Source organism: Silurus aristotelis, assembly GCF_946808225.1.
Source record: "Silurus aristotelis genome assembly, chromosome: 20".
Taxonomy (NCBI): domain Eukaryota; kingdom Metazoa; phylum Chordata; class Actinopteri; order Siluriformes; family Siluridae; genus Silurus; species Silurus aristotelis.
In genome coordinates, this window is record NC_139593.1 from 7,917,923 (window position 1) to 7,944,127 (window position 26,205).

Here is a 26,205-nt window from a genome sequence, read left to right on the forward strand (position 1 = left end):
CATCATCGGTTTACCATGTTATTTGTACAGGTGGTGCATTTCAAATCCAAGTCCTCCTTCCATCAGGCCAAGGTGACATCACACCTCTGTAATCATCAGCAGCTGATTATCACCACAGTGTAAGCATTAAAGAGAATTATTCATTTTGAGGAACTTGAATAATAATAATTATAATTAACATCTTGTAATTAACACATTATAATGAAATGGTAATTGAAATGAAAGTCTAAGTTGACATCTTTGGTTTAAGCTTTCTAACACTTCCCACAATTCCTGAGGCAAGTAGTATTCCAACTTCAGTTGAAGACACGCAGCAACGCTTAAGTCCTTAGTCTGTCCAGCATTTTGGCCTTCTTAGCCTCACATTGTGCACAAACAGGTCCAAAGCTTTGAAAGGTTTCCAAACTTTAACGCTAATACAGCTTGCAGAAAAAAAAATCTCCTGGAATTGCATGATGGACCAAAATCTAAAAGGAATGTTCCACAACACCTTGTGGAATCCATGCAGTGAACAAATGTGGCAGTTTTGAGAACAATACTAGACGGACCAAATTATTGGTACTAAAATTAATACCAATATTAAAGTTAGGGTATTTCATAAAGTGTTTCATTTTGAAAAGAAGTAGTGAACAGTTGTACTGAACAGGGGTTTTGGTGGTCCAGCTTCTTGAGGTGAAATGCCATTCTTTAAAATGTCAAATGTATGTTTTTCCAGTACATAAATGTAACTGACTGTGACTGACTAATGGTCTGTACCGCTGTAAATGTGTGTAAATGTGTGGAGGAAACACTGAGGCAGTGTGGGGTCCCGTTGTTCGTTGTTTCCTGTGGAACACCATTCGGCTTCCCCCATGTGCCTCTCTTGCTTCTCGGGAAAATGCCTGTGCTTGTAAAGAAGAAAGATCCGGGGGATCCTCACAATTTATTTGAGCTAAGAGGGGTGAGGTGGTGGTGGTGGTTGGGGAAACAAGGTGGTCGCCTACATTAGTTTTTTTTTTACTATGAGAGTTACCACTGGCAACTTGGGTTTACCTGTGTAAACATCTATAAAAAGTGTTATTTTTGGAAATTTTGGTATGTTGTGGGATTAGCACATAAGTATAAAATTGCGTTAGAGGAATAAATGGCATCATGACTAACCATGAGCCTGCAATGATTAGTTCCAGGCCTAATCTAACACGCACTACTTAATCTAGGTCTGAAGTAACTTCTAAATAGTATGTTGAGGTGTGTGTGTGTGTGTGAAATGGAATAAATATGATCTGTCTAAAGTAAGTAAATATGTTGACATCTGAAACTCCACTTCAGAATTCCACAAGAGTTGCCATTCAGTTTAAAGATTTTGGTGCCATCTGGTGGAATTAAATAATATTATTTTCAGTTTTGGAGATTAACATTTTAATTACAATAGTCTATAACAGGTATAGGTCAAGAAATAATTGGTTATTTAAAGATGCAGTCTTTGGGATGGCTTGTAAACATTGCTGTTTAATATTATTATTTATTATTTTTTTTTACAAGAGTAAAATAAATACAATGGATACCTTTATCACAATATGCATTTAATTTACACCATTTATTTGTAATGTAATGAAAATAAAAATCACAAAATAATTGTCAAATCACATTATAGAAACACTTCATGCAGAGACGCTATTAATTCCAGTAGTTTGATAACCATTTTAAATGGTGTGTAGTGTTCAGTGCTTTTACTGACACCAAGTGGCCAAAATATAGCACTACAAAACATCTGTTCCATGTATTTGAGAAATACAATGGTTAAGACTTGTCTTATATTTCTATTTTATGAATTCACTATTCATCTAACTCAGCTGTACTTCATTTAATACCTTTAAATGAAAAGTCACAAATCAGGTTTACAATGACAAATTCTGCTTTCTTTTTGTAAAGACTCTGAAAGTTCTGATATTAAACTACAGCCAGTGATTATGGAGCCATAATGCTTTATAATATGACAGATGGATTATATATTAAAAAAAAAAAAAAAAAAAGCTACTTGTTCTCTCTGCATGGCACAGCATTTTTGGAAAAATAAACTAGGATGATGAAGTCAATATTGCATTGTCAGCTCTCGAGGGAGTCAAGTGTTAGTACTTTAGCCGTGTGGCTATGCGCTCCCGGAGAGCGCTCTCCGAGGAGAGTCCTCTCCCTCGTGGCTCGGTCCTGTCTTAGCTGAGGCAAAGCGGCACCGGGAGTCGTGGGGCTCACAGATATTGCAAAAGGCACAGAGATGGATGAGTTCTCTCCGGCCTCTCCTGCCGGGTCGAGCGTTCGTTCCCCGTGGGGAAGCACATCCTTTGGCAGTTTATTCTCCTGGCATGGGAGAAAAAAAGGAGGAAAAAGTTTTGGCGGCTAGCGAGCTGACGAACTCCTCACAGCCTGTTCTATAGGAGGAGCTCCTGGAGGTAGCGACACGGGCAGTGTCCAAGCTAGAAATAGCTTGGCCAGATGAAAAGTGGAAGCAGCGCACAACCAGTGAGCTGGAAGAGTGTTTTCTGCATCCCGCGTCACAGCCTCCACACCGGGGCCTACCAGTCTTCCCCGACCTGCACACCGAGGTGTCCACGTCGTGGAAGACCCCATACGTGGCCCGTACCTTTTCCCCACTAGCAGGGTTCAAGGAGTGCGGCTATGGGGTGATGCTAAGGTGCAAGAGACCCTACCTAGCTATCTTTCCCCTGGTATATCATCATCGCTAATGCCCCGGTACTGCCAACTAAAGCAAGGCTTAGTAAGGTGGGTAAAGCTGTGGGTTGCCTCCACACGATGAGTGTGTTGCAGGCATACCAGGCTGACCTGCTACGAGAAATAGACGAGGGATTCAGCTCTGGGGCTGACGATTTAAGGAGTTACATCGTGCTGCGACTTAACCCTTAGGGCCACCAAGGAACGTTGAGGGCCGTAGGTTGGTCCTTGTCAGCTCTAGTAACCACAGAAAGGCAATTTGTGGCTCACCCTGTAAGTAGAGATTTCCCCTTCGAGCCCTTCGAGCCTTACATATATGGGAAGAACCTAAGTTCCTGTCTCAAGGCCCCACCCTGGGAGCTCCTTGTAGTCGCATAATGCTAATGACAATCACATCCCTCACGGGGTGGGGCGCGGTCATGAGTGGCCACTCCGCCCAAGGTCGGTGAAACGAGCTACATCTTTCATAGCGCATAAACTGCCTGGAGATGATGGCTGTGTTTTTGTCTCCGAGACCTGAGAGATTGACACGTGCTGGTCCGTATGGACAACAAGTTGGTGGTCTCATATAATAACCACCAGGGGGGTCTCCGATCTCGCCCCCTGTACAGGCTGGTGCGGCAGATCCTCCTGTTATCCCATTGAGAGCAGTTCATATCCCAGGCCATCTGATATGGAGAGTGGAAACCCTGGTTCACCCCTTGCCGGGAAATATGGCATCTATGGATGTGGCCCCTGAGGGGGCACAGTTTCTAGCAGCTGGTCTTTCTACTGAGGTAGTGGAGACCATCCTCCATTCCAGAGCTCCCTCCATGAGGAGGTTGTATGCCGCTAGATGGCATCTGTTCACCACATGGTGTGAGGACCACCAGTTATACACAGTCAACTGCCCAGTTGGTTCAGTTCTGGAGTTCTTGCAGGTGAAGGTTTACGTGTCCGCTATCGCATCTTATTGTACCCCGCATGTGGGGCAGTCGCTGGAGAAATGTGATACGTTTCCTATGCAGCACCCAGAGGCTGAGGCCCGGGATATGATGCCTGTGTGGGACCATTGTGTTGGTGGCTCTATCTGAGCCCCTCTTTGAGGCTTTGTCTGAGTGGCCCTTAGGTACCTGTCGATAAAGACCGCCTTTCTTCTGGCAATATCCTCCCTTAAGAGGGTCAGGGACCTATAGGCTCTTTGCATGGCCCCATCTCTCCTGGAGTTTGCCCCTGGCATGGCCAGCGCTTTTCTCTACCCTAAACCTGGGTATGTGCCTAAGGTGCCTATGGTTTCCTCACAACCTGTCGTACTGCAGGCATTCTGCCCTCCTCCTTTCCTAGCCCCCAACCAGGAGAAGCAAAATCGACTGTGCAAGCAATAAACACAGGATGAGTCCATGGAGAAAGTCAGAGCAGCTGTTTGTCTGCTATGGCCTTTTTCCGGCCAATAAGCAGACTCTCAGCAGATGCATAGTGAATGCTATTTCCCTATCTTTTTGAGTCCTCTGGTCTTCCGACTCCTTTCGGAGTCGAGGCTCATTCCACCCGAAGTATGGCAGCCTCTACGGCCTGGTCCACTGGAGTTTCTCTCCAGGACATATGCAACGCTGCAGGTTGGTCCACCCCATTGACCTTTGTCAGGTTTTATGACCTGGTCAGTATGGTGTGATTGCACACTCGTTCCCAAACCATTGTGACGCAGAATCTCGTTCCCTCAGGGAACTAGGGTTACATACATAACCTAGAGACATTCAACAGCAAGCAGAACATTTTGAGAGGAATAAATAATAGAAGTGATGGATGAGTATCTTGCCACAACACATGTGGCATTATATGCATTATTTTTCTGAAGTAGTTAAAAAGGAGGTTTTGGGTTAATGATCATTTATTAGATATCAATCAGTGTATAAATCATGAATATAATTTTATTAATAGGTTGGTGTTCTAAGAGTAACTTTTGAATCTTTTTACATACACTGAGTTGATTAAGCAAAGAGTCTTGTGATAAAGATTATAATAGGATCATTATTATAATATTATTATATTATTATATAATTCTATTATTATTTTATATATTCTATATTCTTTTAGTCAAGAGGATATATGCATTGTATATAAAATGCAAAACATCAGTCATTTTCCATGCCGATATAGATGATAAATGTACCGGATATGAAATACACTCACTGTAACCACAGTGTGTTAACTAGTAATGCTTAGCTACAGAAAAGAAGAAATTGAGAAGAAACCATGCAGAAAATAAGATGCACGATACAAGACGCATTTCATGAAACTGTTCAACCCCTATTTGTACTCACTCTTTTTGTACCTACTTAATTTGTGTTTTTCTCCTGTTTATAGAAAACAGCAGTAGTGGATGAAGTACACTAAGCATGTAGTTGAGTTAAAGTAGACATACAGTAGGTAAAATATGACTCCAGTAAAAGTAAATGTGCTCCCTTTAAACTTCCACTTGAGTAAAAGTACAAAATTATTTGCCTGTACTCAGGTATCCAAGTACTATGATTTATTATAGCCATAATGTCCTATTTTTATTTTTTATCACAAGACTCTTTTCTTAATCAACTCAGTTTATGAGAAAAGACTCTAAGCTTACTCTCAGCACACCAAACAATTAATAGAATGATATTTATGAGTTAAACATTGATTGATATCTAATAAATTATCATGAGCCCAAACCTTCTTTTCAACAACTTCACTAAAATTACGCAAATAAGGCCACAGGTGCTATGGCAAGTTAAAGTCAGGAGTTTCTTTCATTTATTATTCTTAATATATTCTGCTTGCTGTTGAACTGATGCTAAACTGAATGTTTGTTTTAAGTAGATAGCAGTCATATTTGTGGTGAGAGTAGGAAGAAGGTTAAGAAGATCCTGGAGAGGTGGAGGTACACGCTGGAGAGAAGGGGAAAAATCAGTAGGAATAAGACAGAGTACATGTGTGTGAATGAGAGGGAGGGCAGTGCAGTGGTGCGGTTGCAGGAAGAAGAGGTGGAGAAGGAGGAGGAGTTCAGGTACCTGGGGTCAACAGTGCAAAGTAATGGAGTGTGTTAGAGAAGTGAAGAAAAAAGTGCAGGCAGGGTGGAATCGGTGGAGAAGAGTGGCAGGAGTGATTTGTAATAAAAGGAAAATGCATACAACATCTATATCCTTATAATACAGGGGAGTGAAAAATTGTTGGCCTGATTTCAATTTTAATGTTTCAGATCATCAAACTAATTTAAATATTAGTAAAAGATAACACATATGAACAAAACATGCAGTTTTTAAATAAAGGTTTTTAGCATTGAGGGAAAACAAAATCCAAAACTACATGGCCCTGTGTGAAAAAGTGTTTGCCCCCCTGTTAAAACTGTGGTTTATCACACTTGAGTTAAATTTTTCTATCCACACCCAGGCCTGATTACTGCCACAACTGTTCACAATCAAGAAAAATTTTAAATAGGACCTGAATAACAAAGTGAAGTAGATTAATAGATCCTTAAAAGCTAGACATCATGCTGAGAGCCAAAGAAATTCGGAAACAAATGAGAAATAAATTAATTGAGATCTATCAGTCTAGAAAAGGTTATAAACCCATTTCTAAAGCTTTTAGTTTAACTCAATATCTGGCTTTTGTTAATTTTTTTAGTACACTTTTATACATAAGTACCTGAATTATGTTTTTTTTTATAGTTATAGTAACCAAAACAAATTTTTAACATTTTGTTTTTTTAAACTGATTAATCAGAAAAAAACATCATCAGACGATTAATCGATTATCAATATGATCGTTAGTTGCAGCCCTATTCCTTACAATAATTCTTAACAATGTTTTACCATGCTAGGAACCATACATATATTTATCCACATATACATTTACATATAAGATGCTACAGCATCATTTATTTCTGTTTTTTTATGCTGATAGGTGGGTACTTAGCAGGAAAACTTTTGTGACACATAATAAGGTGTCTCATCACATTGTGACGTTTTGCCACTGCCACAGTCACCTCACAAATAACTTTTTTTCTCAAGCTGGTTTCCTGTTTTTGAACATCATGTTGAGGTGTGAAATGTCCCTTGTACATTCTACTAAAGTTCAGTTACCTTTTCTATATGGGTTTACTTATGTTTACTTATTGTTTTAATGGGTAAAGCTCAAATAAAGCTTAGCAAACTAGATGCTCTTATTATAGAAAGTGCTCTTATTATATATATATTCTTGCTTAAAGTGAAGGTTATATTCTGCTATATACGTTTTTATGCTTATCATGCTATGTTAAGCTTAATTATGCATTTTATTATATAAGTAAAATAAATACATCTTTCTCTCATTTTCCCCCCTTTGCTTTGTGAGTCCTGTAGTAATGTGAGATATGAGTTTGCACATAGTAATGTACCAACATCATTTTCTAGGAGTCAATCTTTCAGACACATGACTCTTTCTTAATTCTCATTTCTTGTTTTTGTGTTGTAAATCATGCCATGCTTGTGCAAACCAGAGCTCCATATTAGCAATGAGATGCACTTAAAAACTCATGTATTACTGATTGTAAATTATTATTAGGATATAATTCTACTGTAATTGGTTGATGTATAAACATGTGATTATGATCAGTTTCAGTTCATTTGCTTTTTGCCTCTAGTCATTTTATGCAATATATTATAATACCTTCAAGAGAGAATTTGTATTAGATTTAATGTGACACATTATGTATCTATTCTGGCCAAGAAAATAAAAGATCAGACAATATGTCAAACTTCATTTTATTATATAGTTAATGATATTTAGTTAGTTAATTAAAAAAAATTACAAAGTACATAATTTCCCAGTTCATAATAACAAAGCAAAAATCATGACAAAACATTTGACCAAAAAATGTAATAAGTTGATTCATTTATGCTTAAAGTATTCTGCATATGGATATTTTTCTAAATATACGTAATGAGTGCTCTCTACTGGTGCAATATTGTATTTGGATTTGCATTAGCTTTAACCTTGTTTTTTGTGTTAGTAGAGAAAAATGTGCTGGAATCTGTTTTTCGCATTATATGAAAAAATAAAAAAAAAGGAAAACAACGACCAAAGATCTCGTTTTGTTACAACCTCTAATTTCCTGACCCCTATTGCCTTTATTTACTGTTATTCAAATATGCACTCATCTAAAAAGCATATGTATTTTAACAGTACACCAATCTATTATCCAGCCTACCTTTACACCGATCAGGCATAACTTTATGACCAAAACGTCCCCCTTTTGCTGCCAAAACAGTTCTGACCCATTGAGCATCAACAGCATTAACTTCTTCAGAAATTTGAGCTACAGAAGCTCGTCTGTTGGATAGGACCACATGGACCAGCGCATGTGCACCCCATGTGCATCTATGAGCCTCGGCAGCCCATGACCTTGTCGCTGGTTTTTCACTGTTCCTTCTTTAGACCACTTTTGATAGATACTGACCACTGCAGACCGGAAACAGCCCACAAGAGTTGCTGTTTTGAAGATGCTCTAAACCAGTTGTTTAGACATCACAATTTGGCCCTCGTCAAATCCTTACGCTTGCCCATTTCTTCTGCTTTTATCAGAAAAACACTTACTGTCTCAGGGTCCGGCTATTTACCAATTAAATATTGTTAAGTTTTAACCTTCAAATAATAAAATGACTAAAAATTCAGGAAATCTTTCCAGCTCCCCAGCAGAAAACTTTATAAACCCCCTCTTGCCCTCTACATCTGCCTCTTTCAACCCAACTACCTGCATGTCTTCCCTCACCACATCCATAAACCTCCTCCTTGGTCTTCCTCTTTTCCTTCTTCCTGGTGGCTCCATCCTCAGCATTCTCCTACTGATATACCCCATATCCCGCCTCTGCACATGTCCAAACCATCTCAATTGAGCCTCCCGCACCACCCTCACATACTTCTCTGACACACCTGACTTCCTCATACAATAGCACAACTCCTCTCTCCACCCTGTCGTACGCTTTCTCTAAATCCACAAACACACAATGCAACTCCTTCTGACCTTTTCTATACTTTTCTATCAACATTCTCAAAGCAAATAGGGCATCTGTGGTGCTCTTTCTCGGCATGAATCCATACTGTTGCTCACAGATGGTCACCTCTTCTCTCAGCCTGGCTTCCACTACTTTTTACCAGCACACTCTTTCTCGAATTCCTCAGGCATCCTCTCATCCTCTAACCTCTTCTTGAACAATCTGGTTAAAAACTCCATCTTCATGGTTCTACTGGTATGTCATCTGGTCCAACCGACTTTCCACTCTTCATCCTCTTAATCGCTGCTCTCACTTCCTCATTACTAATCCTATCCACTTCCTGCTTCACCATCCCCACACCATCTAACCTTCTCTCTCTCTCATTTTCCTTGTTCATCAGCTGCTCAAAATACTCCCTCCATCCTTATCCACACTCTCCTCACTAATGTCCTGATTGCAGTTATTAAATAAATAACAAAACAAAAAGTTTGACACATTGTCTGGACTCAGATGGACTATAAAATGTTTTTTAAAGCATGGCTTTTAACTTGCCAGGAAAATACAAATGTTGATTTACACAATTTACACCTTTCCTACTGAAATGCTTTTGCTTTTTTTTTATTTACAGAAAGAAACAACACAACAGGAGTGAATTTGAAATCCCCCATGCCCTCCTCAACAAGCAGCCACTATAAACTTTATAACATCTAAATTAAAGATAGTTTTACTCAATATCTGGCTTTTGCATAATATTAAGTAAAATCTTATACATAAGTAAATACAAATCTATATAGTTATAATTAGGAAAACAGCATTATTTTTTTTATTTTATTTATTATTATTATTATTTAATTAATCGAAAAAAATAATAGTCTGGCTAATCAATTATCAAAATAATTGTTAGTTGCAGCCCTAATATTCATTATAATAATTTATAATTTATAATAATATTTGAAATGATATTTGAAATATTCTGCTAATTTTTTCTGAAACAGCAGAATTATGACTCAATCTGACAAAATCATAGAAAAACCTGAAAATCATATGACCTGAAGCAATTAAAGGCCAACAATTATTTTCACCAATGTGAGAGACTTAGGCACTACAAAAAGTTATTTTGCTATTTTTGCTTCTGGTTCTGCAGCATGTTACTGAACAATAGGGTGTATTTATATTTCCTCACCATCTATTTATAACTGCATAGTGAAATCTGTTGTAATCTCGGTTTCTGTTTGTATATAGATGTTGGTGGGGACCTCATAATTGTTACTTTGTTTGCATAAAAACATTAAAATGAAGATAGATCTAATTTTCTTGTTTCATGACTGTTTATGACTTTGAATGATGAATTTATACTCTAAGGCGTGCCTAAGGTGGGCAGTATATGATGCCATTTTTTTTCCACCCACCTCATCACATTTTTATAAATAGGGTCCCCGTCCTCTAATTTCTCTACTGGTTACATTAACACCAGAAAGCCCAGACGTTTGTGAAAACATTTCAGGTAAGGTAGCTTTCTTCTAATAATTTTCCTATAGGTTGAGTGTAGATATTTCATTGCTAAAGGCGTATTACTTGAACGCATATATGAATATAAGAAAATAGTTTAAAACTCACAATATGAAAGCATTCATCCAGAAACGCAAAATGATGACTCATGCTAATTTGACCTAAAATATCCAAGAACTGACGCAAAAAATATGAACTGAAACGATTACTGTTTTTTCTTTTTAATACAGGGTATTTAAAAATAAACCCAAGAAGGAAAAAAAAATGCAGAAAAAGAAGAAACATAACTGCAGTAAAGGCTCATAGCCTTTATATTTATTTGATATATATATACACAGTATATATATATATTTACATAATTGTTTCCACTTGTCAATTTTCACAATGCTACTATTTGATACTTTTCTATCTTGTGCCATCTGAATTTGAAATTTTGTAGTTTGCTGAAGTGGTAATTGGTCTAAACTCACTTTTTTTTTTTTTTTTTTTTAACAGGAAATAGAAAATAGGCAGTCAACAGATCCTAGATCCCCAAGAATTCTGATCGAGACAAAGACATTACAAAAAGAGAATAAAAAATCATTACAAATAAAAAGAAATGCAATCATAAACGTTGAATTATTACAGCTTTATTCATGCCACATTTTCCTATTTACATCTACACAGGTTTATGCATTTATCAGTGTTCTCTTTTTTTTCCCTCTTTTCATCTGCAACAGTCATGGATTCCAGATGTATGGAAATAGCAGCCCTGGGAAGACCTCTGTATCCCGGCATGCTGTACGATTGCCGCAGGGATTCCTTCATTCCAGGTTCACCTCTGTCTTTAAAGTATTTATTTGCAATCTAAAGATGATTCTTATTAATTAATGTCAATAATAAGCAGGATTACAGGATTACATTTACTGGGAGCGAGAGTTCTATAACCTACAAACATTCAAACAATTTTTATTCTTATTAATCTACACTCAACACCCCATAATCACCAAAAAAAAAACAGATAACTTTATTATATATATATATATATATATATATATATATATATATAAAAACAGGAATACCATATGTATATGTTAGAATTCGGGGGATATGGGTGTGGCTTCCTTCCACATGCAGCAGTGCCTGTAGGGATGTGAGGTCCGGCTCTTTTTAAAGATTTGTTTTTTTTGGCTCGGCTCCCTTAAAAGAGCCGGCTCTATACGACTCCTAAATGGCTCTTCATTTAGTATCACTCGGAGCTTTCTATTTTAGCCTAATTTAGGAATTATTGATGCTCTGTGTGTTAGTAAGCAATTTTATTATTCAGTGTTTTCGTAAAGCCTTATTTGTATGCTTTATTTTCATTACAACACAATACAGGTACTATTGTTTAACATTTTAATAAAACCTTTACATGAACAACTGAACACAGAACCAGTGAAGACAGCGGCAGTTTGAAAATACACAGTTAAAAAACAAAAAGAAAAACATATTAATGTATTGCTATATAATAATAATAATACAATTTCGTGTTTGTGGTGTGTGTGTATATATATATATATATATATATATATATATATATATATATATATATATATATATATATATATATATATATATATATATAAAATCATGGCTCATAATCAAACACTCTTAAAACATATTTACTGTATAGTGTTTGAGACTATACAGTAAAATATAAAAGCAAAATCACCTTTATTTTACCTTCCTTTAAATGTTTGCTAATTCATTCAATTGGTCTTTACTCAGAGTGACCCTGAAAATCACTGAATTCATTTTCAGCTCGTTCTACTGTACAACTTTTAAGAAACATAAAAAAATCTATTTATTTTAATCACCACATTCACACATTCATTAAACATTTTTTATAGGTTTGCTCAACCTTTCAAATACTTATTATTTAGAATGTGCCTGTTTATTATTGTCTTAAATTTCAAGTCATTTTACTGTACAATTTTTGAAAAAAGATAAAGGCAAACTTCAGTCTAAACCTCAAAACCTCTTTCAATCATGTTCCACATTCGAACAATCATATAACATTTTCCTTTATAGGTTTGCTCAATCTTTAAAATAATTCTTATTTACAGTGTCCCAGTCTATTACCCTATTTCACCCTATTGCACCAAATTTCAAGTTATTTTACTGTAGAGTTTTTGAGAAAAAACTTTTCAATCATGTTCCACATTCACACACTCATAAAAATAAGTTAAACACACACACACATATGTGTGGAGTGATATTGCCTTTATTAAATTTTTTTTTTTAATGTACAGTTAAATTATTAAACAATTAATGCTAAATAAATAAATGGTCCGGATCAATTAAAACAATAAAACAAGCAAACCTTTAAAGGAAAATGTTTTATGAGTGTGAATGTGAACATGATTAAAAATGCACTGATGTTTGTAGTAATTTTGCCTTTACTTTTTACAAAAACTGTAGTGGAAATTGAGTGGAAATGCGAGACAATATTAGACATTGATACTCTAAATAAGAATTATTTGAAAGATTGAGCAAATCTAGAAAATAAATTATTAGTGTTTGAATATGGTGAATAAAATGCATAGATTTTTTTTATGTTTCTTAAAAGTTGTACAGTAGAACGAGCTGAAAATGAATTCAGTGATTTTCAGGGTCACTCTGAGTAAAGACCAATTGAATGAATTAACAAACATTTAAAGGAAGGTCAAATAAAGGTGATTTTGCTTTTATATTTTACTGTATAGTCTCAAACACTATACAGTAGAGATGTTTTAGGAGTGTTTGATTACGGGCCTTAATTGTGTATATGTATATATATATATATATATATATATATATATATATATATATATATATATATATATATTAACACCACAAACAAAACAAAAATATTGATTTATTTATTATTAAAATAGTATTTTTTATATTAATTATTTATATTATATTTTATTATTTATTATTAAAATATATTTTTTAATGAAAAAAAGCAATACATTAAATATTTTTTTTATGGCTTTTTATTATCTTTTTATAACGGGCACGTCGTTCTCAAGCGTCTTTACAAATATTTTGACCACGCCCACCACCCATACCGTAAGTGCACGATTACACAAAAAAAATAATAATAAAAGTGCGGCTGGTTTGACCGTTTATTTTCAAATTGCGGCTGGTGTAACCGCAGTAACCAGCAACTATAACAAACAAATCAATCAAATAAATAAATAAATAAATAAATGCCAAAGTCTTAACATTACGACACAAGATAAAAGTCTTTAGTGCAGTTTGGCATTCAGAAATACCGGATGTCTCAGGTTAGAAGGGCTGATTCGCTTTCGCCTCTCCACGATTATTTCACCTGTTTTAGAGAAAACTTTCTCAAAGGATACCGATGTTGCGACTAGGCAGTGTTTTCTTACTATTTACCTTAATCCGGTATAGGTACACTGAAGCCTTGTTTTACCACCAATTCAATGGGTCTTCAGCTCGTTGAATGAAGGAGCTCCATAAGACCTCACCGCCACTAAATCCCTCCTCTCTGTCGCTCTGTGTACGCTACAAAGAATCGGCTCTTAGAACTGACTCGTTGCGAACGACACATTTTGCAAAAGACAAGTAACGTCGCGAAAGAGTCGGTTCTACGAGCCGATTCTTTGTATCCTACACAGTGTATAAATAGCCCTCGTTTTGTTCTGGTCTTTTGCTGGCGCTACACCAGATTCTATGACCATTGTATTTTGTGGCCCTAGAGGGCGCTGTTGCTAAAAATGCAGCTTAAAATTGATCTTTTATTTATTTATTTATATATATATATATATATATATATATATATATATATATATATATATATATATATATATATATATATATATATATATATATATATATATATATATGTGTGTGTGTGTAATGATGATGTAATAATAATGTAATGATCATTAACAACAAGCTTATTTTTGTTATTCCAAATAAAGGAATTTTGAAAACATTTAAAATATTCTTATTCGTTAATAAAGCACTGAATAAAATACTGGTAATCTGTTACCTCTATTTCGCACTGAATTACTTTAATGCTCTTAATATTCACTTTGGTGATGCCTAACACTCTCTGTTTTATATTCTGAAAAGCATTTGGCTCTCACTTGAACCGTAACAGACATATAGCATATATAGCAGACATATCTGATAGGGCCCTAATACAGTTTATCCAAATCCGTTACCCCCTTTTTTAATTTTCTACTACATATTTACTCTGGTGATGCCTAGTTTGTTACAGTTTACATGAAACACAAATTATTTTTAGGATATAAAAGAGAGGGGCTTTGGCATCACCAAAGTGAATATGTAGAACATTTTATATATATATATATATATATATATATATATATATATATATATATATATATATATATATATATATATATAAATATATATATATATATATATATATATATATATATATATATATATATATATATATATATATATATATATATATATATATATATATATATATATATATATACATACTCTTTGTACCCTTTGGGGATGGCTACAAAAAATAGCTGCTCCAAGAGCACAGTGGCCTCCATAATTCTCAGATGGAGCAAGTATCACACATCCAGTACTCTTTCAAGAGCTCGTCTTTTAACCAAACTGAGCAAACAGGGGTGAAGCACTTTAGTAAGAGAGATGATCATTCTGAGCTCTGGAGATGCTATTTTGCAAATGGTGCGTCAACTCAGTACTGAGTAAAGGGTCTAAATGCTTATACATGTGATATTTCAGATTTTTGTATTTAAAGAAATTACAGACATTTCTAGAATATTTTTTTCATTATGGGGTAGTGAGTGTAAATTAATGAGGAAAAAATCAAACAATTGTAGTATCAGGCTGCAACATAAAATTTGAAGTGAATGGGGTCTGAATACACTGTTGTGCTACTGTCACATTTACATTTACATTTGCGGCATTTAGCAGACGCCCTTATCCAGAATGACTTACAAAAGTGCTTTGAGTCTCTAGCAATGAATACTGTCAGAGCTGCTGGTATTAGAAACGTAATCAAGATATTCTGACCAATCAGAATTGAGCAAACATAGGCAGTGCACAAAAGTTCATAGCAAATGATATTTGATAAATCATGAATATTTCTGATAAAGCTATAATTTATCACATTCTTGTTTCAGGAGTTACTTTATAGGCTAAAAAGGCATTGCTTGATGATATTGATGTGCGTCAGCAGCCTAGAGCACATTTGAAGTTTGCTGCCTCTGATACTCTCAGTGATAAAGCCAACCTCCTAGATATAAGTGCTTCACTTAAAGCAAGTTTTTTATGTGGGTTGGTGAAGGTTGGAGGATCAGCAAAGTACCTGCATGATAACAACTCTTCAGCACGTCAATCCAGAGTTACCATGCAGTACAGCCAGATAACACGTTTTGAACAACTCACTATGAAGGAACTTGGCTATACCACCTATCCACAAGTATTTGAGCAGAAAACAGCCACTCATGTAGTTACAGCTGTATTGTATGGAGCTCACGCTTTTATGGTGTTTGATCATACAAGTGCAGAAAATGAGAACAAACAGAATGTTGAAGAAAAACTTTATGCAGCAGTCAAGAAGATTCCTAAGATTTCCATAGAGGGGGAAGCATGCCTTCAGATGACTGAAGAAGATAAGAAATTGGCTGAAAATGTCAGCGTCACATTTTATGGTGACTTTGAACTTGAAGAAAATCCAACCACATACAAGGATGCATTAGGCGTGTACAAGAAGTTGCCAGTTCTGATGAATAAACAACAAAATAAAGGTGTACCACTGACTGTGTGGCTGTTTCCTCTCACACGTTTGGATAGTAACGCTGCAAAGTTGGTGAGAGAAATCAGCATGAGTCTGGTGCGTAAAACAGAAAAAGTGCTGGAAGAGATGGGAGAAGTAGAAAGAAGATGCAATGATTTGATCAAAAAGCAAATGACAGATAATTTCCCTGATGTAAAAGCCAGACTGGTAAAGTTTCAGGATGTTCATTTTGGTTATAAGATAGCATTCCAGAAGGCACTGGTCACTGCTTTGCCAGATATTCGGGGTGGGACACAGGAGGACAAGGCACTGGGGGACATACTGAGCATCCACAACACATCACCTTTTACAGCAGATAAAATGAATCAGTGGTTAGATTACATGGTGAGTGAATTGAGTATACTGAGTTCCAGTGTGCTGAAGGACCTCACAGTTGTGACATCATTGGGTTTGTTAAATCAATCCCATCATTTTGGATCATACGGTAGATGTGGTGGTATGTTTGGCTTTTACATCTCTAAAGTATGAAGACTCCTACCTGGCAGCTACAGAAGAGTTTCTGAATCATGGAGGGTTTACAAAACCTGAGCCAACAAAAGAGTTCTCTCTCCAAGATGCACAGTTTTGGTTCAGTTCTCCCGACATTTCCAAGCGCATAAGGCAGAATCTTTCTCTCTTTACTGCATTTTCAAAGGCCAATAAAAATGACAACAAAGTCAAATTTATTATTTCCTCCATATCTGACTCCAGCAATCCAGGAATCTCCATCCGACTTTATCAGGAGGGCAGTCTAACAGATCCTAATTTCCAGCCTGTATCCAAACCACTCAAACCTGTGCTGGAGACCAGTGATGAAAAAGTCACTCTGAAGTTTTCAAAATCCACAACTGGAGAGACGGTACGGTTTAGAGTTGAGTACAGGACGACACCGCCAATTGATTCAGCAACTGATGTTGACACATGGAAAGTCACAGACACTTCAGATGCACAGACCAGCTTCACACTGACTGAACTAAAGCCAGAAGAACAATACTGGGTCAGATACAGAGCTGTTAGTGATGTAGGAGTGAGTGAAGCCAGCGACTCTGTCTCCTTTACCTTTAAGAAGAAGCGCAACACATTCACAGTGGGCCAGTCATGGGTTAGTTATTATAACTACTTTAATTTCTTGTTTAAATTTTATTGTAATAACTACATGTATAATTACAATTTTAAAAAGATATCTGATGGAGTCTATAATTTTTTTGATTTTTCAATCAAAGGTATAAATAACAATAATTCAAATGAATTATGTATAATATGTAAACATGTATTATTATATATATATATATATATATATATATATATATATATATATATATATATATATATATATATATATATATATATATATATATATATGTATATATATATATATATATATATATATATATATATATATATATATATATATATATATATATATATATATATATATGTTACATTTATTTACATAGCAAACTGTTTTCCCCACAGAACTTTTCCATGCTTTCTAACTTAAATGAATTAAGGACAGAAATAATGACCAGTATGGGAATGTCACGATGGTCTCCCTCTACTATCAACTCAGAGCTTACAAATGTTGTCAGCAGTCCCGTGAGTAGCAACAGTTCAAAATAAGTTCCTAAGTCATATTAAATGTAAAATAAAACAAGTTTATTTATAATAATTAATAATAATAATTATAGTAATACATTATTTTCTATCAAAAAAATTCACTACACATATCAGGACAATGACAGTTACTGGTAAATTTTATATTTAATAAAAAATTTTTTTTTTAAAAATATAAAAAAAAATCAGAATCAGAAAGAGCTTTATTGCCAAATATTGGAATTTGTTTTGTTTACAGAAGCTTCCAGTTGCACATTTTTTAAACAATAAATTAAATAAAAGTTAATAATAATATTGCACATTTAAAGAACATTTTTGTTCTAAAGAAAAATAAATAAAAAGTAATATTGCACAGCAAAATACAGAAGTAAATAAGTCAACAGCAACTCTGAAAAAAAGGTAAGATATATCTTTTTTTTTTTCCAGTCAAAAATCGAGATGACCACTGTGTATTTGTCTTACTGGAAAGTAAAATAACTCATAAAAAGTGTGAAACATTCTATTAGAAATTAATGAATGTAAAATGTTTATACTCACCACAGGAGATTCCCTACAAATATGCAATTCCTGGATGGCTGAGACCAGGCATGGCTTTTTACATCCAAGGAGTTGTTTCTGGTCAAACGTATGTATTCAAGTTATTGATCCTGATCAAATGGTTATTTGCAATTAATGGGACCATGGACCTAATAAAACTTAATAAAAATTAATGGGAGGGCATTTAATCTTTACACACAGGTTTGTAATGAATTTTCTGACAAACGAGGAGTCTTGTGATGACATCGCTTTTCACTTAAGGCATGAGCTCAATGCCTTGACGTGCTGTGACAGTTTTAGGCATGGGGTGTGGGAGAAACAAGAACACACATCAGAATATAAACTTTCTGAAGGATCAGCATTTGACATCTTTATTGTGATCAAAACAAAAGGCTATGAGGTATGAACAGTTAAAGAACAATTAAATACAAATAACATAAAAAAAAAGAATTACCTACAGAGTTTGTTTCTTCCAGGTATATTTAAATGGAAAGAGATGTTACCTGTTTAAGCACCGCATGTCACTGGAAAAAGTCAATGCACTTAAAATTGATAAAGATGTCATAATTAACACTGTTGGTGTTGTCAAGGTAAGTTAAAAACACAGTCTTCTTCTTTTTCTTCTTCTTCTTCTTTTCTTCTTTCGGCTTCGCCCATTAGGGGTTGCCACAGCGGATCATCCTTCTCCATACCCCCCTGTCCTCTACATCTGCCTCTTTCACCCCAACTACTTGCATGTCTTCCCCTGACCACAACCATAAACCTCCTCCTTGGTCTTCCTCTTTTCCTCCTTCCTGGTGTCTCCATCCTCAGCATTCTCCTACCGATATACCCCATGTCCCTCCTCTTCACGTGTCCAAACCATCTCAGTCTCGCCTCCCTCACCTTTCTCCAAAACGTCCTACATGCACTGTCCCTCTAATACATTTTTAAGTTTATTAGAAGTTATATAAGTAAGTGAGCTCTAAAGTTTGCAGTGACTTACTACTTAATCAGTCATGATAAAGCACAGAGTGCATTGCCTTTAAACACTACTTTTGTATATATTGTGAATATATTATGGTGATATGCCCTGGTTGCTGCATACTGAATATTAATAGTGAAGCGCATTTTAATATAAACAGCAAAAATAACCATTAAATGTAAGTAAGTATTGAATAAAAAGAAAACAGATTTTTTTAAACCACTCACCAAGTTAATATGCCTTTTAAATTTTTGTAGTTCTGCTCTTAATCTTATGTGAACTACCTTTCTGTAAATAATGAAGTATTCTTCATACTTCTGCTCTTTCTAGAACTGGAGCACATCTAACTTTAATAAACTAAACTCAGGCATCTCACGCACAAAACATTCAGACATCCAGTATGATGTACCACATCCAGTCTGCAGCCTGGTAAGTAATTTCTTTCATCTCCAGAAGAGCTGAAAGTTGCAGATTTGTGAGAACATAATCACATGACTAGAGGTTTACCTTAAAAAAAATTGTGCTTAACCACAACAGAGCAAAGAAAATTCTGGACCAATCCCCGGAGGCCTGAGAGCTGGTGTTGCTTTATTCTTCCAAGGGGTTGTTGCTTCAGATTGTGATTGGTATGGTGCACGTGTCTTCACTTGATAAAAGGTTAAAAGAAATAAATTTTGGAATTATAGATTACAGTCATTAAAGTGTTAGAATTATTTCTTGCAGCTTTGCGATAAATTTGCACACTGGGGCAAATAATCAAGACATTGCATTCCACTTCAACCCTCGCATGGACTCTGTGGTCCTTAACAGCTACACGATGGGAAAATGGGACAATCAACTTGATAGACCAGGAGGCCCATTTGTCAATGGAGGAGCCTTTGATATCATCATGGTTGTTAACCCAGGAAACTTTGAGGTTTGATATTTTGAATAAATTAAACAATGGCTGAAATTTTAAACAAACTGATTAAATATGGGTCAATTTTATTCGTCCAGGAGATTGTGAATGGCCTGAAATATTACACATTCAATCACCGTATACCAGTGGACAAAGTGACTACACTTGCAATTGTTGGAGACGTCTTCATGAACAACTTCAGCATTATTGAAGTAGGTTATTTTTACTATTTTATGGTTATCATTAAGTATTTTCTTGACAACATCAGCGTTTAACCTAGAATAATATGTACATTTGAGGAAATTCAAAGAAAACCTTTATAAAATCATTTAAGTAAAAATGTGCAAAATATCGACGTTATATTTTGTGTTAATAATTTTGTTTTAAAGATAATAAACCTGTATGTTAAAGATGATTCTTTTTTTAGCTAGTGAAAACCCTGAAAATCACCTATCCTGCATATATTTGAAGATTCAGAACCTCCCAAAAGCATGTGTTTGCTTCGCACGTCCTGATTTTGCCAAGTCCTTGATGCCCTGCGTTTGCTTCATTCTTCTCAACTTCATCAGGATAACAACAAATGTCTTTTAATTATTCAGTGATTTTTTTTTCATGATTATTTTGCATTAGATTTCTTTTGTATAATGTTGCATATATCCTTCGTACAGTTTTGTTGTCCTTTAAAATACTAAATGATACTGATAATTTCACTTAATCTAAACATAATTGCCTTTGGAGCAGTAGGTTTTCTATACATATGATTTTTAGATGAACACATTTTTCAATAACAGAGGCAATTGAGGTCTGGAAATTACTGAAGTTGTGGTAACAAAACTATAAAAGTTCTATAGTTGACATTTTCCTTTCCTTTTCTTTCTTTTTTAATCTTATGGTTTCAACACATACCTTTATACTAACACAAAGTACAAGTTTAAAACTGAGACAAATATAAATACAATATTGCCAATTCTTGACAATACTTCCAATTCTCTTTACAAGTCAAGAGAATGCATTCAAAGAAATACAGAATAACTAACCAACAAGTGTGAGTTACTGTAGGAACCAAAGAATTAAAAAAACGTTGTAATGTAAATACAAAAAAAAAAAAAAAAAAAAAGCTAAAGATCCCAGGGATCGAATCCTGTATTAAAGTCATTGACTCTTCTCAAAGACTGGCAGATTTTATACACACTGTACTGAGAGTCATATGACCCATTGGATTTGTAGTGTGACCATTTGAAATGCATGTATTTAAAGTAGAAAGCCACTACTGCTATTTAATCAAGCTGGACTACAGATTAATTACAGATATTTACTAATTACTGATATTTCACCTCAGAATAATCCTGTCACAATATAGGGATGTAATTTGCCCTTGTTTTGTTTCAATGATTAAAAAAGATACAAGACTCAGAAAGAGAGGGGAACATGTGAGTTAGTTGTGCTGAGACTGCATTCTTTCCAGGGTATGCACTGGATTCTCCTGCTCAGGTGAGTAACTTATTACAATCATAATAGTCAGGTTAGTGGACAATGTCAAGGAGAATACATGTTCAAGGGACCACCATTGACAGCTGAATGGTGCTTGTTTCTGATTTGATAGCCTTCCAATCAGAAGTCCAGTATCTAAACCACTGAACTAACACTTCATATCAAATTTGCCCTTTATAGTATATCAGTAAATACTGGATGTTAGTGTGGGCAGATGAGGGAGAGAGAAGGAGAGAGAGAGAGCGAGAGAGAGGGAGAGAGAGAGAGAGACTGACAGACAGACAGACAGACAGACAGATGGACAGACAGCTGTGTGCTTTCTTTAGAGTTTTCCAGATGTGTTGAAGGTGTTTAATAAGAATGAAAGAGGTAGCTAATTGTCAATGTCCATATATTACATACTCTACCATTGCCAAAATACTATTGATTATTGGAAAGAAAACATATAATGCACTTTCTTTCTTGTAATAATTCTTGATGGATCTTAGTTACATTTTTTTTGGATATTTAAATTTACCTTCTCCCAGTTTGTCAGTTTTTGCCACCTAGTTTGGCCTCTACTATATTAGATGTCTGCTACAAACCCGGGAGGGTGAAGAGTAACACGTGTTTCCTCTGTCTTTCCTCTGTGTCACTGCCTGGATTTAAACTGACTTAATTTAATAACTCTTACTTCTCATTTGCAGTCAGTGCAAAATAGAAACAATAGAAAATAAAAACAAATAGAAACAAATTTTTGTATGAAGGTAACTGCAGTGTACTTGTAATACATATGCATACATAAACCGATTGAATATATCTTTAGTGTAAACAGTGAATTTTGTTAATATGGAAATATACATCCAAATATATGTGAACAATTTGTAAGGTGCAAATATACATAAAAATATATGTAAACATTCTGAAGCTCTGAGTATAAAGGCATTTGTAAGGTGGAAGACAGATAGCAGCAGCATGAGAGTAGTGCAAAAGATTATAAAGCACATAATAAAATAAAAGTCACAAAATAATTGTCAAATCACATTATAGAAACACTTCATGCAGAGACGCTATTAATTCTAGTAGTTTGAACCATTTTAAATAGTGTGTAGTGTTCAGTGCTTTTACTGACACCAAGTGGCCAGAATATAGCACTACAAAACATCTGTTCCATGTATTTGAGAAAGTACAATGGCTTAGATTTGTCTTGTATTTTTATTTTATGAATTCAGTATTAATTTAACTCAGCTGTACTACATTCAATACCTTTAAATTAAAGTCACAAATCAGGTTTACAATGACAAATTCTGCTTTTTTTTTGTTAAACTTTAAAGTTTTGATATCAAACTGCAGCCAGTGATTATGGAGTCATAATGCTTTATAATATGGCAGATAGATTTTATTTTAAGAAATGAGATACTGGTTTTCTCCACATGCCACGACCTTTTTGGAAAAATAAACTAGGATGATGAAGTGAACTTCCACCTTGTATTTGAAGTAAAGTGCTATATAAAAAAGCTGAGGCAGAAACATGCACAATGGTTTTGTTGTTTGTTAATAAACAATGTGAAATCATTTTTATATTTCCATGGTTTTACACTGTGGTGTCATTTTTGTAGGATATATGCATGCGTGTGTGTGTGTGTGTGTGTGTGTGTGTGTGTGTGTGTGTGTGTGTGTGTGTGTTTGTAAAACTAACTTATTACTAATGCGTTAATGTAAATTCACTTAAACAGCATACATTTTGTTAACACTCAATTAATGCAGTGCACATTTCTGTTTGACCATTTTTATTAAAGATATAAATAAATAAAATAATCAAAACCTTTACCACAACACACATTTGTTCGCAATGTCCTTTCTTTACTCTTTGTATTATATATATATATATATATATATATATATATATATATATATATATATATATATATATATATATATATATATACACACACACACACACACACACACACACACACACACACACACACACACACACACACACGCACACACACACACACTAGTCTGGGTGGTTATGGCGCACTCTGGTGGAAAGTGGAGGACATGTATATCATGTGTGATAGACGTTCCTCTAGGAAGTGTCCACCCAGACTGTGTCTTATAAGACTGCAGTTCCAAGAAGCTACTTCCTGGGAACCAATTGCAGACTCCAACCAGTTCACAGCTAAAGGGCTTTAAAAGGGACACACACATTCACATTGCTGTATTGACTATGTGAGTATTTAAGGTATACAGGAAGTCTTTATCTGGGCTCACACATCTCCGGTTATTATGCCTTCTTACCCAATCAGGAACAGTTTTAGCTCAGGTATTTTCCAGTGTGTGTGTGTATATATACTTGTCTGTTATCAGCATTAAATTAAAGAAAAACATATACGCCATTCTGTGTGCTGTGTGATTCTTCCCTGATCAGAAAAGGCACCACGCGCATCGCAGATCGCATGAAAAACCTCTCCAAGAATTAAGTTCTGTTTGGTCATAATAAAAATCTAACATTATATTAGTTTAATTAGCTACTTGACATTTCCTCACTGACCTGCTCCTCCTGATAATGAGTTTAGTTACGGTAAATCTTGCTTTAGTTAACAGATACCGGGCAATAACTATTATAATTAATTATTATTATTATTATTATTATTAAATAACCCAGCCATTAGGGAGGCACAAGCCAGTGCATTCTTAGTGCCGGTCCCAAGCCCGGGTAAATGGGGAGGGTTGCGTTAGGAAGGGCATCCAGCGTAAAACATGTGCCAAGTCAAATATGCGGATCACAAATGAGAATTTCATACCGGATCGGTCGAGGCCCGGGTTAACAACGACCGCCACAGGTATCGTTAGCCGACAGGATACCAGTGGAAAATGGGCTACTGTTGGCCGAAGGAGGAGAAGGAGAGGAGGAAGACGTCTACAGAGACGACAGGAAAAGGAGCAGTGTAGGAGAGTGGAGGTTCGGGTGGGTACTTTAAATGTTGGTACTATGACGGGTAAAGGGAGAGAGATAGCTTATATGATGGAGAGGAGAAATGTAGATATGCTGTGTGTTTAGAAGACCAAGTGGAAAGGGAGTAAGGCCAGGAACATTGGAGGTGGGTTTAAACTGTTCTATCATGGTGTGGATGGAAAGAGAAATGGTGTAGGGGTGATTCTGAGGGAAGAGTACAGTAAGAGTGTAGTGGAGGTGAAGAGAGTTTCTGATAGGGTGATGAATGTGAAGCTGGAAGTTGAAGGGGTGATGATAAATGTCATCAGTGCCTATACTCCACAAGTTGGCTGTGAGATGGAGGAGAAGGAAAGATTCTGGAGTGAATTAGATGAAGTGGTAGATGGTGTACCTAGGAAAGAACGATTGCTGATTGGGGCAAACTTTAATGGGCATGTTGGTGAAGGGAACAGAGGTGATGAGGAGGTGATGGAGAGTGAGAGTGAGGACTGAAAGAAGAATAAGATGGTGGAAACTGAAGGAGGAAGAGTGTAGTGTGATTTTTAGGGAAGAGGTCAGACAGGGGCTCGGTGGTGGTGAAGAGGTGTTGGGTGATTGGGAAACTACTGCAGGAGTGATGAGGGAGCCAGCTAGAAAAGTACTTGGTGTGACATCTGGAAATAGAAAGGAAGACAAGGAGATGTGGTGGTGGAATGAGGAAGTGCAGGAGAGCATTAGGGGAAAGAGGTTGGCAAAACAGAAGTGGGATCGACAGAGTGGTGAGAAAAGTAGGCAGGAGTACAAGGAGATACGGCAGCAGGTAAAGAGGGATGTGGCGAAAGCCAAGGAAAAGGCATATGAGGAGCTGTATGAGAGGTTGAACACTAAGGAAGGAGAAAAGGATTTATACCGATTGGCCAGGCAGAGGGACCGAGCTGGGAAGGATGTGCTACAAGTTAGAGCAATGAAGGATGGAGAGGAAAATGTGTTGACTAGTGAGGAGAGTTTGTTGAGAAGGTGGAGGGAGTATTTTGAGCAACTGATGAATGAGGAAAATCAGAGAGAGAGAAGGTTGGATGATGTGGAGTTGGTAAAGCAGGATGTAGATAGGATTAGTAAGGAGGAAGTGAGAGCAGCAATTAAGAGGATGAAGAGTGGAAAGTCGGTTGGACCAGATGACATACCTGTAAAAGCATGGAGATGTTTAAGAGAGATGGCAGTGCCGTTTTTAACCAGATTGATTAACAAGATTCTGGAAGGTGGGAGGATGCCTGAGGAATGGAGGAGTGTGCTGGTACCGATCTTTGAGCATAAGGGAGATGTGCAGACCTGCAGTAACTACAGGGGAATTAAGTTGATCAGTCACACCATGAAGTTATGGGAAAGAGTAGTGAAAGCCAGGCTGAGAGAAGAGGTGACCATCTGTGAGCAACAGTATGGTTTCATGCCGAGGAAGAGCACCACAGATGCCTTATTTGCTTTGAGGATGTTGATGGAGAAGTATAGAGAAGGACAGAAGGAATTGCATTGTGTATTTGTGGATTTAGAGAAAGCGTACGACAGAGTGCCAAGAGAGGAGTTGTGGTACTGTATGAGGAAGTCAGGTGTGTCAGAGAAGTATGTGAGGGTGGTGCAGGACATGTATGAGGACAGTGTGACAGCAGGGAAGTGTGCAGTAGGAACGACAGACTGGTTCAGGGTGAGGGTTGAACTACATCAAGGATCGGCCCTGAGCCCTTTCCTGTTTGCAGTGGTGATAGA

The 26,205-nt window shown here is 36.0% G+C and overlaps 1 protein-coding gene across 1 annotated transcript; it reads left to right on the top strand.

Moving 5' to 3' along the window:
- Positions 1–16,439: 16,439 nt before the first annotated feature.
- LOC310716023 (32 kDa beta-galactoside-binding lectin-like) lies at positions 16,440–20,991 on the top strand. Its single transcript, XM_083522835.1, has 10 exons — positions 16,440–17,122; positions 17,497–17,616; positions 18,177–18,259; positions 18,373–18,571; positions 18,648–18,761; positions 19,466–19,564; positions 19,673–19,761; positions 19,859–20,051; positions 20,132–20,245; positions 20,461–20,991. Exons 2-10 carry the CDS (start codon positions 17,506–17,508, stop codon positions 20,500–20,502), a joined length of 1,044 nt encoding a protein of 347 aa, XP_083378961.1. The 5' UTR covers positions 16,440–17,122; positions 17,497–17,505; the 3' UTR covers positions 20,503–20,991.
- The last annotated feature ends 5,214 nt before the right edge of the window (positions 20,992–26,205 follow it).